The sequence below is a fragment of the Malania oleifera genome, chromosome 1 (assembly GCF_029873635.1).
Source record: "Malania oleifera isolate guangnan ecotype guangnan chromosome 1, ASM2987363v1, whole genome shotgun sequence".
Taxonomy (NCBI): Eukaryota; Viridiplantae; Streptophyta; class Magnoliopsida; order Santalales; family Ximeniaceae; genus Malania; species Malania oleifera.
The window spans coordinates 37932758-37950643 of record NC_080417.1 but is presented as its reverse complement, the minus strand read 5'-3'; the positions used below and the strand labels follow the sequence as shown (position 1 = coordinate 37950643).

General features: G+C 35.0%; 1 protein-coding gene across 11 annotated transcripts; it reads left to right on the top strand.

Moving 5' to 3' along the window:
• The first annotated feature begins 412 nt into the window (after positions 1-412).
• On the top strand, positions 413-8877 carry LOC131156738 (protein RTE1-HOMOLOG). Of its 11 annotated transcripts, none has more exons than XM_058110680.1 (3): positions 413-688; positions 6332-6618; positions 8341-8877. In XM_058110680.1, the coding sequence occupies exons 2-3, from the start codon at positions 6349-6351 to the stop codon at positions 8761-8763; spliced, it is 693 nt and encodes a 230-aa protein (XP_057966663.1). In that variant the 5' UTR covers positions 413-688; positions 6332-6348; the 3' UTR covers positions 8764-8877. The 11 variants fall into 11 exon arrangements, with proteins under 11 accessions (XP_057966663.1, XP_057966622.1, XP_057966672.1 ...); XM_058110639.1 differs by having other exon boundaries at positions 452-688; positions 8338-8877; XM_058110689.1 differs by having other exon boundaries at positions 454-688; positions 6324-6618.
• The last annotated feature ends 9009 nt before the right edge of the window (positions 8878-17886 follow it).

Below are 17886 nucleotides of genomic sequence, written 5' to 3'. Positions count from 1 at the left end.
ACAGTTAATTGAACCAGACCATTATATTTGATTTAAAATTTTAAAGTCATTATCAATTAATATATTTTTTTCATTATAATTATCATGTAAATTATAAAAATCAAAATTAAAATCAAAACATTAGTAAAAAGTTATATAAATTTATAAATTTTAAATTATCACCCAACATAAGTTTAAAAACATTCAACTATGAATTGAACATAAACTAGTTTAGTAATCCAAGTTCAAATTTTTGGAAAAAAAAAAGCCCCACAAAACAACCAATTTGAATTCTAAATTGTTGAATTATTTTATTTAAACTATTAAATATTATATAATATATATTACTACATATGTTTATAATATATCGGCTTACATTTTTAATTAAAAAATTGAAAATTCCTAGAAGGAACCAAATCAAGAAAAAAAATTTAATCGATTGTTTACTTCTATTTTGATTTTGCCTCAATTTGGGGGTTGATTCGTTCTTTCAAATTTTCTTCTGCACTCCTAGAAGTATTCTTGAAACGGAACGACATCGTTTTCTATTTTCGCTCAACGAAACTCGAATTTTGCTCTAAACTAAAATATTTGAGCAAACTATTTTGAGTATTTTCCTTCTAATTTGACGGTTCAGGAGAACCCAGTCCCCATGGATTGAGCTCCGCATCTCGCGAGTCTGCTTCTTTTCCTTGTTCAGGTTATTCAGGTAATCTCTCTCTCTCTCTCTCGCTCGCTCGCTCGCTTGTTCGCTTGCACGCATTGTGTCCTTGTGTATCCGCGACGATGCAATCTTGAATCATTGTCGTTTATGTGTCGAGAATTGAAAGCGTCTAGTTACGGGTGAATTCTAGGGTTTGTATTTTCAGAAAACCGCACTCGATATAAAATTTCTATCAAGGTCAAATAAGTGAGGTAAACCTAGACATGCTTCATCCCCTTAGATTCTCTTGAAAATTGCTCATGTCTAAGCGCGCATTTTGCTCGATATCCTTATTATTGTTGTTTTCGCTATTGTATTACTAATATTATTTGTTTGTTTGTGGGATGATTATTGCCTTTCATTGATTTCTTTTTATCGTAACCGCTTGTTCCTGTTTGCTGGTCATTCTGATAATTTCCACCTGTAGCTCTACTCTAGATAAATTGATATTATTTAGTTGTTTGCACAAAGTATAGCATTGTTGATTGGTAAATGCATATGTTAATTATATGTTTAGTAGTTATGTATTCTTATCTTTCATTTGAGAGTATGAATTTCGGGTCTTGAATTTAGAATTATAGATTTGTGTGGATTTGGACAAAATGTAGTATAAAGTTGTGTTTAGTTTCTTTCAAATCCAAGGCTTGAAATCAATACTCCCAAACACTACATTAATAAGTATTTAAATACTGGTGCTGAGCATTAGTAGAAACATGGTTGTAGAGAGATATACAATTATACATAGTTCTCCGTTGCTTAGCTTAGAGGTTATTGTAAATCCTATTGGTTTGGAGGTCATCTTTGCAAATTCATTTGGCAACCAAAAATAGATACAATTGACTAGCCTCCAATTTTTCATTGCTATTCCGTGGGGTTGTATTTTTTTGTTGGATTTTAGACAAGCTTATGTAAAGTCAAAGAAAAAAATTAAAATGCCTTGAAAACTTATACTGGAAATAATAACTTATTTAGGTTCAGAATTTGAGGTTTCATACCGATAAACCCAGAAATAGTGCAAACCAGGGCCAACTTGGCCAAACCCAGGCAACCCATTCCTCACTCGGCCGAACCTATGTCACGGCTGTCTTAACCCACTTCTCATCAAAATAAAATTTTAATGTCTGCTGGAAAAAAGGATCAATCTGGAAACCTGTCTATAGGAAAGTAAAAAGACTTGACTTACCAATGCACCAAGTTTTGTTTTTGGTTAACTGCTGAACATATATATATATATAGACACACACACACACACAAACACACGCAATTTTCTTGTATATATATATATATATATATATATATATATATATATATATATAGACACACACACACACACACACACACGCAATTTTCCTTGCATGTATATGCATACACATACATATAAAGTTATATACATATGAATGAAAAAAAAACACCCAACTTTTTTAATTCTTAAGGAAATTATTAATTGAGTTCAATGTTTTAAAAGGTGAAAGCGTAAGGCGAGGCGTTTTAACCCTTAAAAGGCGAGGTGTAAGCCTTAAGGCGTTGGGGCATAACGCATAAGCCTTTTGATTAGCAACTTGGAATATAGGGACACTTACGGGTAAAAGTATGGAAATTGTGGATACAATGATTAGAAGAAGAATTAATATAATTTGCCTTCAAAAAACTAAGTGGGTGGGGGAGAAAGTTAGAGAAATCGATAAATCAGGATTTAAACTTTGGTACACTGGAAAAGAAAAACATAAGAATGGAGTAGGCATTATTATAGACAAAACCTTAAAAGATAGCGTTGTGGATGTAACTAGAGTAAGGGATAGAATTATAAAAATCAAAATGGTATTAGGACAAGAGATAATAAATATCATTAGTGCTTATGGTCCTCAAGTTGGCTTAGCGGAAAATCTTAAGACACAATTTTGGGAAGATATGGATAGTATTATACAAGGCATACTAGCAACTGAGAAAATATTTATAGGAGGAGCTCTGAATGGACACGTTGGAAGAGATAATAAAAATTATGAAAGGATACATAGAGGATATGGATATGGAGACAAAAATGAGTCTGGGGAGATGATCTTAGAATTTGCTATGTCATATGATTTTAGTATAATGAATACTTGCTTTAAGAAGAGAGAAGAACACTTAATAACCTGTAAAAGTGGACAAAATAGAAGTCAAATAGATTTTTTTTTAACTAAGAGGGTAGATCGTTTATCATGCAAGGATTGTAAAGTTATTCCAGGGGAAAGTCTAACCACACAACATATAGTCTTAGTGTTAGATATATTCATTAAAAAATGGAAGAAAAAGAATAAAATAAACCAATGTAGGAGAACTAGATGGTGGAACCTAAAAGGAGAAAATATAATAAAATTTAAAGATAAATGATCAAAGATGGAGATTGGACCTTAGAGGATGGGATAGATTCAAATACTCTTTGGAATAGATTAGCTAGCTTTATTAAAAAGATAGCAAAAGAGATTTTAGGCGAATCAAGGGGAAGATTCTCAAATAGCAAAGAAAGTTGGTGGTGGGATAAAGATGTACAAAAAATCATAAAGACAAAAAGAATTTGGTATAAAACGTGGCAAAAATGTAGAAACAGAGATAACTTTGAAAAATATAAGGAAGCAAGAAAAGATGCAAAAAGGGCCGTTGGTGAAGCTAAACATAGATCATTTAATAGTTTGTATGATAGATTAGGTACAAAAGAAGGGGAAAGAGATATATTTAAACTTGCTAAAGTTAGAGAAAGGAAGAACAAGGACTTAGGAAATGTAAAATGTATAAAAAGTGAGGATGATATTGTTTTGGTTAAGGACGAAGATATTAAAGAAAGATGGGGAAGTTACTTTAGTAAGTTGTTTAATGAAAACCAAATAGAAGGCTTAAATTTAGAATTGTCAAATGAGGAAAAGACTAAAAATATAAGATTTATTCGCAAAATTAGAGTTAACGAAGTTAAGTTTGCACTAAAAAAGATGAAAAATGGGAAAGCTATGGGACCAGATAACATCCCAATTGAAGTTTGGAAATGCTTAGGTGATAACGGAAATTATATGGTTAACTAATTTATTTAATACAATTGTAAAAACTAAGAAAATGTCAGATGAATGGAGGAAAAGCACTTTAATACCTATATACAAAAATAAAGGAGATATTCAAAATTGTAATAACTATCGTGGAATTAAACTTATGAGTCATACAATGAAACTATGGGAAAGAGTAATTGAACAAAGATTAAGGTTAGAAACGAAGATATCGGAAAATCAATTTGGTTTTATGCCTAGGAGATCTACCACAGAAGCTATTTATCTTTTAAGAAGATTAATGGAAAAGTTTAGGGAAAAGAAAAGGGATTTGCATATGATATTTATTGACCTTGAGAAAGCATATGATAGGATACCTAGGGAAGTTCTATGGTGGGTTTTAGAAAAAAAAGGTGTATGCTGTAGGTATACCGATGTCATTAAGGATATGTACGATGGAGTAATGACTAGTGTAAAGACTATAGATGGAGAAACTAGAGAATTTCCAATTACCATAGGTGTACATCAAGGATTTGCTTTGAGTCCTTATCTTTTTGCTTTAGTGATGGCCCAATTGACTAAGAGTATTCAAAAGGAGGTTCCATGGTGTATGTTGTTTGCAGATGATATTGTATTAATTGACGAAACTAGGGATGGAGTAGAGGCTGAGTTAGAATTATAGAGAGAAGCTTTGGAATCTAGAGGCTTTAAGATAAGTAGAAATAAAACAGAATATATGAAATGTAATTTTAGTAATGATAGGAGGAATATTGGAGACAAAGTTGAACTTGATGATAAAGAAATCAATAGCACTTGTAGATTTCGATACCTTGGATCTATTATGCAAGCTGAAGGAGAAATTGAAGATGATGTAACGCATAGAGTTAAAGTAGGTTGGGTAAAATGAAAAAGTGCTTTAAGTGTTCTATGTGATCGTAGAATATCCTTAAAATTGAAAGGGAAGTTTTATAGGACAGCTATAAGACCAGCTATGCTATATGGATCAGAATGTTGGGCGACGAAGAAACATAATATCCAAAAAGTAAAAGTTGCCGAGATGAGGATGCTTAGATGGATGAATGGTATAACATTGAAAGATAAATTAAGGAATGAACATATTCGTGGTAAGTTAGGTGTAACTCCTATAGAAGATAAGATAAGGGAGGGACGACTCAGATGGTATGGACACTTGCAACGTAGGCCTTATAGTGCACCTGTGAGGAAGAGTGACTTAGTTACTGTGGGGGGTAGTAAAAGGGGTAGGGGTAGACCTAAAATAACTTGGGAGGAGATAGTGAGTAAGGATTTAATATATTTGAATCTATCAAAAGAAATGGTCCATGATCGCATAAATTGGCGGAAAAGGATTCATATAGCCGACCCCACTTAGTGGGACTAAGGCTTGGTTTTGTTGTTGTTGTATATTTAAAATAAAGTAAAAATTAAGAAAATCACAAATATAATGTAAAAGAGAAAAACTAGATCTACTTCAAAAAATACTTGTTGGCTATTTTAAAAATTGCTAACTTGAATATTACATAAATCATGACAAGAGATAGTCAGATAGCCATACCATTACAAAGTTCAAACTATTTTCATGATGTAAGGTATAAATCCAGTTATTTTGGAAAGGTTGAGGTTCAAGAGTTTTACAAATAAACTTATATTATGACATTCCTTTTGTACAAACATGCAATTAAAATTTTCTAACCAATTCTAACTTGAGAATCATACACCCAAAATGTGTAAGCCTCAACTAAAAAGGCGCAAAAGGCGTGTTTTTTTGTAAAAATGCGTAAGCCTCAGGATGTAATGCATTAGCCTTTTTGGAATTTGGTATTTCAGATTGAGCCTCAAGGCGTTTTAAGCATGCTTTGCCTTGAGGCGAGCCTCGATTGAGACTTTTAAAACACTGATTGAGTTAAGCCCTTCTTTATCCCTATCTTTCATATTTGTTGACCTCCTAAAAACAATAATAACAATTTTCAAGAATTGTTTCAAATAGTAGGAAGATTGACTCAAAATTGGTGACATTGTTGCTCTTTATATCATTTTGAACTTTCCAGTTCAGATCAAGGGTTTGGCTGACTGGTGTTGGTTACCAATCCAGGTTTTAAAACAATGAGAACACTGATGCAGATTTAGAATGTATATAAATTATTTGATTTTCACTCTTGCATTGGCTGGGGTAATGTTAGATTGGAAACTAGTGGAATGCATTGCAGGTATTTGCTGGTGCCACGTCAATCTTTTCTGATAAATAAGTGGTGCACTGTTAGACTGTGTTGTCTGGCACCAAATGTTAAGGTTTCCAAAGATTCACTATAGAATGTGCTTTTCTGAATTTCATGTACTACACAAAGGACAAGCAGATGTCTTGCCCACGAAAGTATATCTTTGGGAGACATATTGAGCTGGATAAAATGTTTCTGTGCCTACATCACAATTCCCCCTCTGAACAGAACAAGAAAGTGAAATGGTCCATTGCTATTGCAACTTTTATGGACTAACACAGCACATCTTTGCACGAACAACATCTTTGTGAAAATGTGAATGGAAGTGCTTATGCATAACAACATATACTTACTGTTATTTTTATGTCAATTTTAAAAATATCTCATGTGTTGAAGTGGTTCAGTTGGATACAGTTCTGCTATGGAACCAAATAAGGATCCTGAGCACCAGGTGATGATTGAAGAAGATGTTCAACAAACAATGCACATTGATCCAAAACGAGCCAGGTTTCCTTGCTGCATTGTATGGACGCCCCTTCCTATCATTTCATGGTTAGCTCCTTTCATTGGGCACATTGGAATATGCCGAGAGGATGGAGTAATCTTAGATTTCGCGGGGCCTAATTTTGTTTGTGTAGACAATTTTGCATTTGGAGCAGTGGCTCGCTACATCCAAATAGACAAAGAAAAGGTATATGTTCATTTATGAGTGATTGCCGATTGATTTGACTTTTGCCAATCATTTACTCAATTGTTGAAGTAACCAGCTTGCAACCTTTTGCTTGGGATTTTGTTGCCCACGTCATGGTAGGTTGGACAAGCTTTTATTGTACAACTAGGAAACTCAGACACTTTTGGAAGCCTAATGGTCGGTGTCCGACACGTATCATATATTGACACCTGCTTGACACTCCTTGACTCATATCCAACACGTGGAAATTAAGTAATTTTTTTTAAAATTTTTTTGACACAACCGAGACACTTCCTGACACAACAAGGATACCTTTGGGACATGTCTTGCACCAAAATGCTGCATTTTTGTTGCCCCTTTAATTTTGTTAGAAAAACCCAAAAGAAGAAAATGAGAATAGGTCAAGTGATTGAAAGTTGGGTTCTCTAACATTGAAGTGGTTGGACTTTGGAGCCTTAGTGCCACTACACTAGCTTTGTAGACCAATGTTGGACCTCCCAGCCCCCAAAATTCCCATCTCTGTAAAGTCATTACTTTTTTGCACTCTTTGTTAATATATATATTTTCTTGATAAGTGATACCCATTGCCTTGATGATTGTATAAGTGTAGTTTGTAAAATATGTGTTAGATTATCACTTTACCTAAAAGTTTAAGTTGTTAGGTTGGGGGCCAACAATATATATTAAGCTTTAATACTCCCTCGCACATGTAGCCTCACGTTGAGAGATAAACAAACGGTAACTAATAGCCCCATTACAGGGAACGATATTCTTTTTTTTGGGGCCAAAAACACTCACCTCCCTTGAGGTTTGACAAAAATATATTGACCTCTCTCCGAGGTTTCAAAAATAACATAGACCTCTCTCCGAGGTTTCAAAAATGCCACAGATTTTGCTTGAGATTTGTCAAAAATACATAGAGCTTCCCTAAAAAAACTTGTCTTTTTGCAATATAAGGGGAGGTATGTGTCTTTTTGATAAACTTGAGGGGAAGTCCTTGGAATTCTTGAAACCGCAAGGGTGGTCTATAGAATTTTTAAAATCTCAAGGGCGTCCATTGTCTTTTTCTCACACTTTAGAGGAGGTCAGTGTCTTTTGCGCTCCCCACCCTCCCCCCCCCCCCCCCCCCCCCCTTGTTTTTTTCTTCAAAATACCACGTAAGAAATGTAAGCAATGAGACTAAAACCCAAGACCTTCTGGTAATCGGCTCTGATACCATGTTAGATTACCAATTTACCTAAAAACTTAAACTTTTACGTTGCGGGCCAACAGTGTATATTAAGCTTTAAAAATGTGTAGTTTGTAAAATGTGTAAATGACAATTTTGCACAAATGGTGCTTATATTTCATTTTAAATCAAAATTTCCACATATTTGTGATATGCCTATATATATATATATAAATCAATGTACCCGGTGTCGTATCCTTATTTTATCAAAATTGTTGTATCATGGAGTCAGTATCATGTCGGTATCAATGCTTCCTACTAGTCGTACAATCAGGGAAGCAGGCAAATTACTGCAATTGTCATCAGCTTCTTAAATGAAATGCTGAGACCCTCATACACGATGATGCAGTGCATTGAGGTTGGCTCAAGCTGTGCAGTGATTGTTGAAAGTTTAGATGTATATTAATTAGCTGCACCTTTCTTGGCAGTGTTTCATCTGCTTATGTCTTGTCATCTTCAATTTCATTTATGTGCGTTCAAATTTTGGCTAGCAGTACTGCGTTTCTTCTCGGTCAGCTGTGTACAAAAATGGGGATCAATATGAGCAGGATGAACATGGAAATGACATACTGATATGGGATGATGCACTACGGAGGAGCACGCAGGAATTCCAGCACCGATCTTACAACCTTCTTACTTGCAACTGCCACTCCTTTGTAGCCAACAGCCTAAACAAGTTGCACTTCCAGGCTGGTGGGTGGAATGTGGTGAACCTTGCAGTCCTGATTTTCCTGAAGGGTCAATGGGTGAGCAAAGCCTCTGTTGCACGATCTCTCTTGCCATTTGTTATTGTGTTTTTTCTTGGACTTATATTTGGAGGTGGGACCTTCTTAAATTTCTTGGCAGCCTTCTGCCTCCTGTTTGTTGGTTGGTTTCTTCTTGGTACCTACTGTTTTAAGGGCTTGATTCAGTTGTAGTTCTGGCTTCTTCTTTACTTGAATCTCTTCATCTGTAAAACTGTATTCTTTAACTGATGTATGTGGGTTTCAGATGTATAAAAAAATGAATCACTGTAGAATAGTTTGATGTCATTTTCGATTGTGGTTTGAGCAGCTAGAAAAGAAAAAGTCTTTTTCTCACTGCGAGTATCTTCAGACCTTTTTTCCCCTCTGTTTGTTTTGGAGGGGTGAGGTTTGTTTAGTAATCTAATAGAACTCCAAATGATCCTAAGCAGAACATGGATGAACAGATAATCTGGGGCCCACACAACGTAAAAGGAACTGTTCATTTTTTTTTTTCTTTCGTGCTGTCATGCATGTAAAATCTTTGGGGGGCCCCTTAGCGAGTTTTTTCCCGTTTTATTATTATAAATAAATAAAATATTAAATAATACTCGATTGAGAAAAATTTTACCAAACTAATGCTCATGTAATCTCGTAACTTGATGCTGTGAGATTTAAACTAATGAGCCACTAGGAAATTGACGCGTGGCACGAAGTGGAGTAAATCTCGCAGCCAGCAAGAAAGTGACGTGTGGCAGGGGCTGGAGCAAATCTCACAGCTTGGAGCTGCGAGATTTGCAGGGAGCGGCAGGGGGATAACACTATGTAATCGATTTTCTCTGTTTTCTTTATTCCTCTGTTTTGAAACTCAACTTTTTCTTCAGATCTGTCAAGGAAGATGGCAGAAAATAAATTTACTTCTCTCACACAAAATTCAACTGGGCCATGGATAACACTTATCCATCCCTCTCTTCTCATCTCCCTTCTTTGCTCTGGCTTTCTTTTTCTCTAATTAACTTAAAAAATAAACATGAACCAGTGGTCCTCCTTTGTTTACTGTATATCGTGTCTATTGATCCAAAAAAAATTTGTTCATTGTCTTCGATTAATGCAATAATTAAACAATGTAATATAAAATTATTCAATTTGATTTGGGTACGGAGAAATTTGTTTCAAGTTGCTCATTTTTAATTTGTGAATGCAGTCCGTGCCACTGTACCTCTCTGAGATGGCTCCATACGGATACGGAGGAGCTCTCAACCTTGGCTTCCAATTGTCTATCACTATAGGCATTCTGGTTGTAAACGTGTGGGTAGAGAGGGGAAGCTGGTTGCAATTGATTCTGCTACAATTTATTCATCTTTGTCGACGTCCCAAGACTACCACCATCAAGGCATCTTCACTACTTTCTCAAATGGGTTCGACAGATCTGCCATGGCCGCACATCAAGAACAGCAGCAGTAGCGGCAACACCACGTTGCCCAGTAGATCTGGCGGGATAAACTAAGAGTGCAAGCAAGTGGGTTCGAACTGCGCCGCCGCTTGTGGCTTTGGAAGAAGAGGAGACTGGGGGGCTTCCCGCTGTGTACGAGACCGGCGGATTGCTGTCCGAGATGTTCAATATTCCTCCTGGTGCATCCCCGGTACTGCCATCGGCGGCCAACGACTAGTACGGAAACCGGCGAGTGATGGTAGGTGGGTTCGGAGAGCCACTTCATCGACGCTTCACATGCTGCTTCCGACGCAAATACGCAATCACTTGTGCCTTCCGCTGCCGCTCCCCGAGATTTGCTCCAGGCCGTGCCACGCGTGGCTTTCTCGTTAGCTGCTTCCTTTAAATCTTGCAACTTGGAGCTGCAAGATTTGCTCCACTCAGTGCCACGTGTCAATTGTCCAATGCCCCATTAGTTTAAATCTCGCAATATTAAGCTGCGAGATTACGTGAGCATTAGTTTGGAAATTTTTTTTTCAATTAGAGTATTATTTAATATTTTATTTATTTTTAATAATAAAAGGGGCAAAAACTCCCCCTTAGCTGTTGCTTGTCAGAGTATTGCAACTGTAACAGTTTACTTCTGCTTCAGAGCAGCACTAGTCTCTAATTATTAAGGGACTGTTTAGATCTTGGAATTCATGAGGGAAAGGAGAGGAAAACATTTTGAAAATTATTCGGAATGTTTAGTCGTAGAATTAAAAATGAAGGGAAGCAAGAGAAGTAAAGAAAACATGTTAAATAAAAAGGAAATCTCATTTTCTAGAATACAAAATAAAAGAAAATGAGGAAATCCTTCATCTGCGATTTCGTACTTGCCCTTCTCACTGGGTCCTGTTACTCGTCCATGGCTGCCTGTAGTTGATTGACACAGATGCAGCCTTCCAATCAGCCGCGGCTGTAAATAGCTTCTGAAAGACTTTGGCCATTGACAAACTTCAAATCTCTATTCACAAATTTAAATAATTTTTGTTGCTTGTTCCCAATACAGATTTGCAGTTAAATTGTCACAGTTATTTATACCTTTGCCTCTCCTTTGGTTTGTAAAGTCAGACTTGAAATGAAATAAAATTTTAGAAATGAAATCGTACTCCTATTATTTGTTTATAGAATTTCAAGACAGAATTGAATTTCAGTATAATTCCTGTGAATGGAGGAATCGTGATTCCTATCAAGATGGGCTAGAATTGATCTTCACTCAATAGAATTAGAATCATTTTATTATAAAATAAATTTTAAAATAAGAACAAATATTAATAATACTAATTATTATTACTATTATAATAAAAATAATAATTACATTAACAATAAAATTTATTATTGTAAAAATAATAATTACAACAAGAACAATATCAATAATAAAAAAATCCAAAAATAAATATTATTCTCATTATTATTTTAAGGATAATATTTATTATAAAAATAAAAATTAAAACAATTAATATTAATTAAAATAAAAATAATATTTATTAATTATGGTAAAACAATATAAAAATAAAAGCAATAAGAATAAAAAAGGCAAAAATAATAATGATTATTTTAAGGATAATAATTATTATAAAAATAATAGAAATAGTAATAAAAACAATAAAAGATAATACTTACACTAATAAAAATCACTACTATGAAAATAGTAAAAAAAAAAAATAACAAAACAAAAACAATAGCAAATAATAATATAATACTAATTGTTACTATTATTATAATAACAATAACAACTAATAATAAATACAATAACAACAATAAAAACTAATAATAATAACATTTAATACTATTAAAATAATAGTAACAAAAAAAATAATAATAATAAAAGTACAAAAAATTATTTTAAGGAGAATAATTATTATAAAAATAATAAGAAAATAATAATAACAACTAATATACAATGTCAAAAATATTTTTTACTATAAAAAATAATAATAACAAAAAGAACAATAATAATAATAAAAGGGAAAAATAATAATAACTATTTTAAGGATAATAATTAGTATAAAAACAAAAAAATAATAAAAAAATAAAAAATAATTAATACTAATAAAAATTACTATTATAAAATAAAAATAATACAACAAAATTATGTAATTATCTATTATGGGGTTTTATAAAAAAATAGCTTATTTTTCATTCTATTACATAAGGAAGAATATCAAATATTAGAAATAAATTGAAATTGAATTTTACAGTCATTCCATATTACTAATCAAACACAACAATTATATTTTGAAAACAATTTCATTCTTAAATTGATTTTATTCCTCTCTTAATTTCTTTCCCGCTTCAATATCTTTCCGCAAAATAAATTGGGGGGTTGGTAGATAAGGGTGGAAATGGATTCGAATAGAATATAATCAAATTCATCATTTTATTTTTTCATATTTTTTGATTCAAATTTTCATTCTATTTCTTTCTTACTGCAAACCAAACGTAACATATATGTTTTTTTTGGATTACATAGGAACTCCAGTCACCGACGAACCCTTCGGACCCCCTGTTGCGGCACCAAACCTACGGATCAGCATCCTCCACCCCCAGGTTTCACTGATCAAGGTAAAGTCCGAAATGTGGATATGACTTTCGTGCATCAGTTGGACGTTCGGCCAACCCGATCCCCGGGACACATCTCCATTACCATCCACGGTCCTCGCTAGCTCACAGAGAACTCTCATCATCCACGGTCCCCACTGACTCATAGAGCAAACTCTCACCATGCACGGTCCCCACTGGCTCACAGAATAAACTCTCACCATCCACAAGTACCGCTGACTTTGTGAGTGTATCTACCTGGAATTGAACCCCTGATGCTCCTTCTTACGTCCTGATGCCTTTCCACTGTGCCATACCTGTGGGGGCAAACGTAACATATTTGTTACGATTATGCTATCACGCTTTAGTTACAAATGGTTTGCAAATATTTTAAAATTCTATGATGGAGTAGAACTGGGGGTCTATGTAATGACCTGCCTATTTTACTATAATTTTTTTTTTTCATAATAACATTTAATACAATAATCTTGATATCCTGATTAGCTAATAAAACATAATCAACTTGAACCCATGGGTACCAGAGACATACCAGAAATATAACTTTGATACCTAGGTAGCGGAAAACACGAATAATATACATATCAAGTCATTCAATCAACACAATACCAGAGTTTTACCAAACTTGTCATATACATATACACATCCCAAAAAGAACAAAAAGTGCCCCAGGGTGATAACCCAAAAATCCATTAGACCCTAGCATAATGATTTACCCTTCTGATAGGGTGGGACAGTATAAAAAAGGGATTTTGCGGGCTTTGTCGATGAAGTCAATGTTCTCGTCAACGAATACCCTTTAGTGCTTTGTCACCGAAATTTAGAGTGTTGTCGAGGAGGAGATCCCAACCGACAGGAAAAACATCAGGCTTGGGTTCGTTGACGAGGGAGGAGGTTCGGCGATGAACATCCTTCTATGTCTCGTTGACGACTGACCAATTCATCAACGAATTTGATAGGGTCAAAAGGCCTATAAATATCATTTTTCATTGCTTAAAGGTTAAGAAACCCAAAATTCTCTCTCTCTCTCTCTCTCTCTCTCTCTCTCTCTCTCTACAGTTCTTCGCCGTCCATCGCCCGTTTTGATGATCAAAAGTTACTGCAAGGATCAAGGAGCTAGGATCTACAGTTCTAGTAGATTAGGTTTTCAGTTTGGTGATAAAGGTTGGGATTTGGTTTTCGAGCGTTTCGGTTTCTATTTCGAAATCAAGTAAGGGGATTATATTTAATGCAGTGTTTTATCATTTTTGACCGGTGAATATGTTTATGGTGTGAGTATGTTTATGTTTTCAGTTGTTCTTCTGAAAATCAACCGTTCAAAAAGTTTGTTTTTAAATTTAAGATATACGATATGATATTTTGAGTAGAAATGAACGGTGGAAAGATCGATTTGTTTCTACAAACCATTTATACAATGTTTTCATGGTTGCCTACGGGCTATGTTTTTAATATGGAAAACTATGTGGCAAGTGAATATTATTTTAAGAATGACGAAAATGCCAGGGTGGATATGTTTGTGTAATAATGAACTATTTGCGAAAATACTGGAATTGTTTTGAGAAATGCAGGAACTTATGAGAGGGCCGAGGTCAAGTTTGTATTAAATGACCAAGGCCGGGTTTTAATAGTAACAGAGTTTATTTTGAGACTGAAGTTTGTATTAAACGAACGAGTTGTAACAAAGGGGCCGAGGCCTGAAATTCTACTTTCTGAGAGGGCAGAGGCCCAAGTGGTGTTAAACGGCTAGTGGCCGGGTTTTGTGAAATGAGTTTTAAAGTGTAGTTTTATTTACTTAAATTGCACGATATGCTTTAGGAAACCTGTGAACCTAGTGTTGCGAGCACGGTACCGTTGCTAGAGAGAGTCTCACCAATTGACCGCGTGCGCCCACATCTACGAGCGTGTGGTGTTGGGTGGTCCTAGCCGATTGGCCTAGACGCAATCAGACCGGTAAGCGAGCTTGTGGAAGCCTGTTGACGTATATAGCAGGGAGTTGACATGACTTGGGTTGATCCCTCGGGTTTTTGTCTAGCCTTTGGGCCGCACAACCCTGACCATGGGGGTTTATACATGGCGAGTAGTTCCAAGGTGTATCTTTTATGCATATTTGTATATTTATGTAATGATGTAATTCTTTTCTAGTATTGATTTATGTTTTGAGAAATGAGAAATGAGTATGCATACTATGTTCAATAAAAGAGAGAGGTATGTTTCTATTATACACTGAAAAGCATGCTGCCACACATTATCATTAACTTAATCTTCCTTATTGAAAGGTGTCTCACCTCGTTTTATAACATATCTTTTCAGGGAATCCTAGAGATCGAGTTTAGTGGGATCAAGGGGGTGGAGACTAGTTAGTTAATTTTTGTGAGTGTTTTCAAGAACTTAGATATGAGTAGATTTGGTAGTATGCCTTTGGGCTTGTATCGCTGGTCATGTGGACCGAGGATGTGAACTAGTTTTTTTTTGGGATGTAATATGTGTATGAACAGACCCTTGATATATATGTTGATTTAGACTCTAGTAATAGTATGTTGAGATTGTTTCATTTATTCCGCTACATATCGTGTATGATATGATGGTATCAAGTACTCAGACATCACTAAAGTTGCACCCTAGGCCCACGTGTCGGGTCGGGGCGCTACAAGCCAGATATACCTCAACATAGGCTCAGATCAGCTGACCTTCCTTGAACCCAGCTCGGCAAAGTCGTATGAGCCTCAACATCGGCTTTGATCAGCCGACCTTCCTTGAACCCAGCTCAACAAAGCTGTACGAGCCTCGACATTGGCTCGGATCAGCCGACTTCATTTTGGCTTGGAGAAGCTGTTTCCCACAAACTCGGCTCCGCAAAGCTTGATACACCTCAACATCGGCTCGGATTTGCCGACCTCCTCCAAACTTGGCTCGGCTAGCCAAAAAAATAAAAATAAATAAATAAATAAATATGATATATATATATAGAGGAAGTGGTAGGACATCTTTTGAACTTTCAAGAATAAGTTCTGAAAATTCGAAATTAAGGGGGGACAACTGATATACCCTAAATATATCAAGGTCAAAAGAGTCCATCTGCTATAAAGGATCATTAAGGCACAACTACAATAAGGGCCATAATCACTGAGAGACAGTTGCTCAACCAGAACAATTGGCGTCAACTCCATAAAGACCAGAGCGATTCACGCCCACACCATAATTTGCCAATAAATGACATTACATCCTCGGGTTAACTTCCGTCACTATAAACAAGGATTTGGAGGAGAGGCTAAGGTATCTCATTTTTAACCCATCTTTATTGTTGCTTGCTACATCTATAGAACAATCCTTTACTTAGGCATCGAAATGATCCCCCAGAGTACACCCCGGATCTTCCAAGCCTTACTTCATTTTTTTGTCCTTTTTAGGAGATCAAGATCGGAAGGTCCACCGGAGGTTCTTCAACTTTTTATTCGGCTACAGAAGGTTCTTTGTAAGCCGAAAGCTCTTTGTGAGCATGTAGGGATTTGTTCCCGAGAGTAGGGTTGTGTACCTGAGTTGTAAGGCTTGCTCTGTCGGAGAAGGAGCGTTTATAGTGGATTGTGGAATCCTTAATTTAGTGTTAAGGCGTGGACATAGGCTTGGTGTCGAACCACGTTAAAACTCGGTGTTAAGTTTTTCTCTCCCTACTCTTTATTTTACTATTTGTCTTGTGCATGATTTATATTTTGTATATTATGATATAATTGCTTGTCATCTTGTCAAGACTATTGTTTTGTAGAGAGAAATTTTTTATACGCGAAAAAAGCCATTCACCCCCCTCTGGACTATATACTCCTGGGATAGGACCGATTAACTGTTTTGGAGTGTTTATATACCATACAGAGTAAGTTTTTCGTATATATGAAAAATGACCCAAAATGGAATTCTTTCCAACAAAGAGAGAGAGAGAGAGAGACATGCCCATGTGATGGCGCTACTTGCAGTTGAAGATACTGTACATGGACATGCTCTAGAGGATTCTTTACGTACTCTCGGAGATTGTGCTCTAAGTTAATGTGGACAAAAAAAATTAAGAACATCTACTTAATTTGTTGAAATTTTCACTTATGATATTATTTGGGTTCTAGGCACATGTTTTTAGCTCAACATTATTTTTTATGGAAATGGAGAAATGCAAAAAATTTTCAATGGGGATATTTTACCCCAAAATGCTTCAAGCCAATTAAGTTTTGCACTCAACAAGACAGTATGTACTACCTTGCAAAGTGAATAACGCCAAATGGTTGCAGTAAGACAAAGAATCATATATTTCTTGGAGCTTCACTAATCCTTGTCAGTTTTTATAAATGATTTGATGGAAGTTTCATCCCATATAGTATTAGTGTTCCTACTAGTTTATCTTGTTACGATTGGCTTGCTAAATTTAATCAAGAATAATAAATAAAAATATAAAATAAAAATACATATGAAACACAAGATATAACGTGGCTTGGTTTCGATGCAAAATCTATGTCCACTAGCAGTAAAGAAGAAAATATTTGTTATGAACAAAAAAAGATTACAATGAATCTCACCTAGATTTCAATTACATCTATTGCTATAATTATCTTTTTGTTTGTTTGTTTTGGGCTCTTGCATTACATCTGGCCAAATGAAAAAAAAAAAAACAAAGGAAAGTTTGGTATCATAAATATATAATAGGTTAGATTGAATTGGATAATACCGTAGAGAGAGAGAGAGAGAGAGAGAGAGAGAGAGAGAGAGAGGTGGCGAGCTGTAATAAGATTGGAGGTTCCAACTAAAAAAGAATGAAAATGATGCAAGTTTACAATTATTTTTTTGTATGGTGAAAGATTTTTGTAAGAGTGAGTGGCTAATTAATTGCATGGTTTCAACCATACGTAATGAATTTCATGAAAGAGAGTTGATTAGCTAAAACTGTAACTCCATGTTTGGGAGAGAAGTTGAATTTGAATTTTCTTGAATTTGGATACTATATAATATAAAATTATAGAAAATTTTGTCCTAATTCATCCAAATCTAAATCTTAAACTCAAAATTCATGCTGACATAGGAGAAAATGTATGCACTTTTTACCAATGCTGTTTATATTATTGCATTCAAGCTCTTTTATTTTTACATACAAACAACTATATTGTTTTATTGTTAGTAGTGAGGAACCCAACCATCTAAAGACAAAGAAGTAGAGATTCAATGGCACAGGGGCAAAATCGATCAAGAGAGCAGGAGAGATAAAGCTTCCATGAAAAGTGCACCAATGCTTGTTATGGTTATTATCTTTG

Excerpts from the sequence above, each read along its gene's own strand:
- LOC131156738 (XM_058110639.1), top strand. The coding sequence starts at position 6,349 with ATGGAACCAAATAAGGATCCTGAGCACCAGGTGATGATTGAAGAAGAT. Across the intron at positions 6,619-8,337 it reads TCCAAATAGACAAAGAAAAG|CAGTACTGCGTTTCTTCTCG; the intron begins GTATATGTTCAT and ends AATTTTGGCTAG.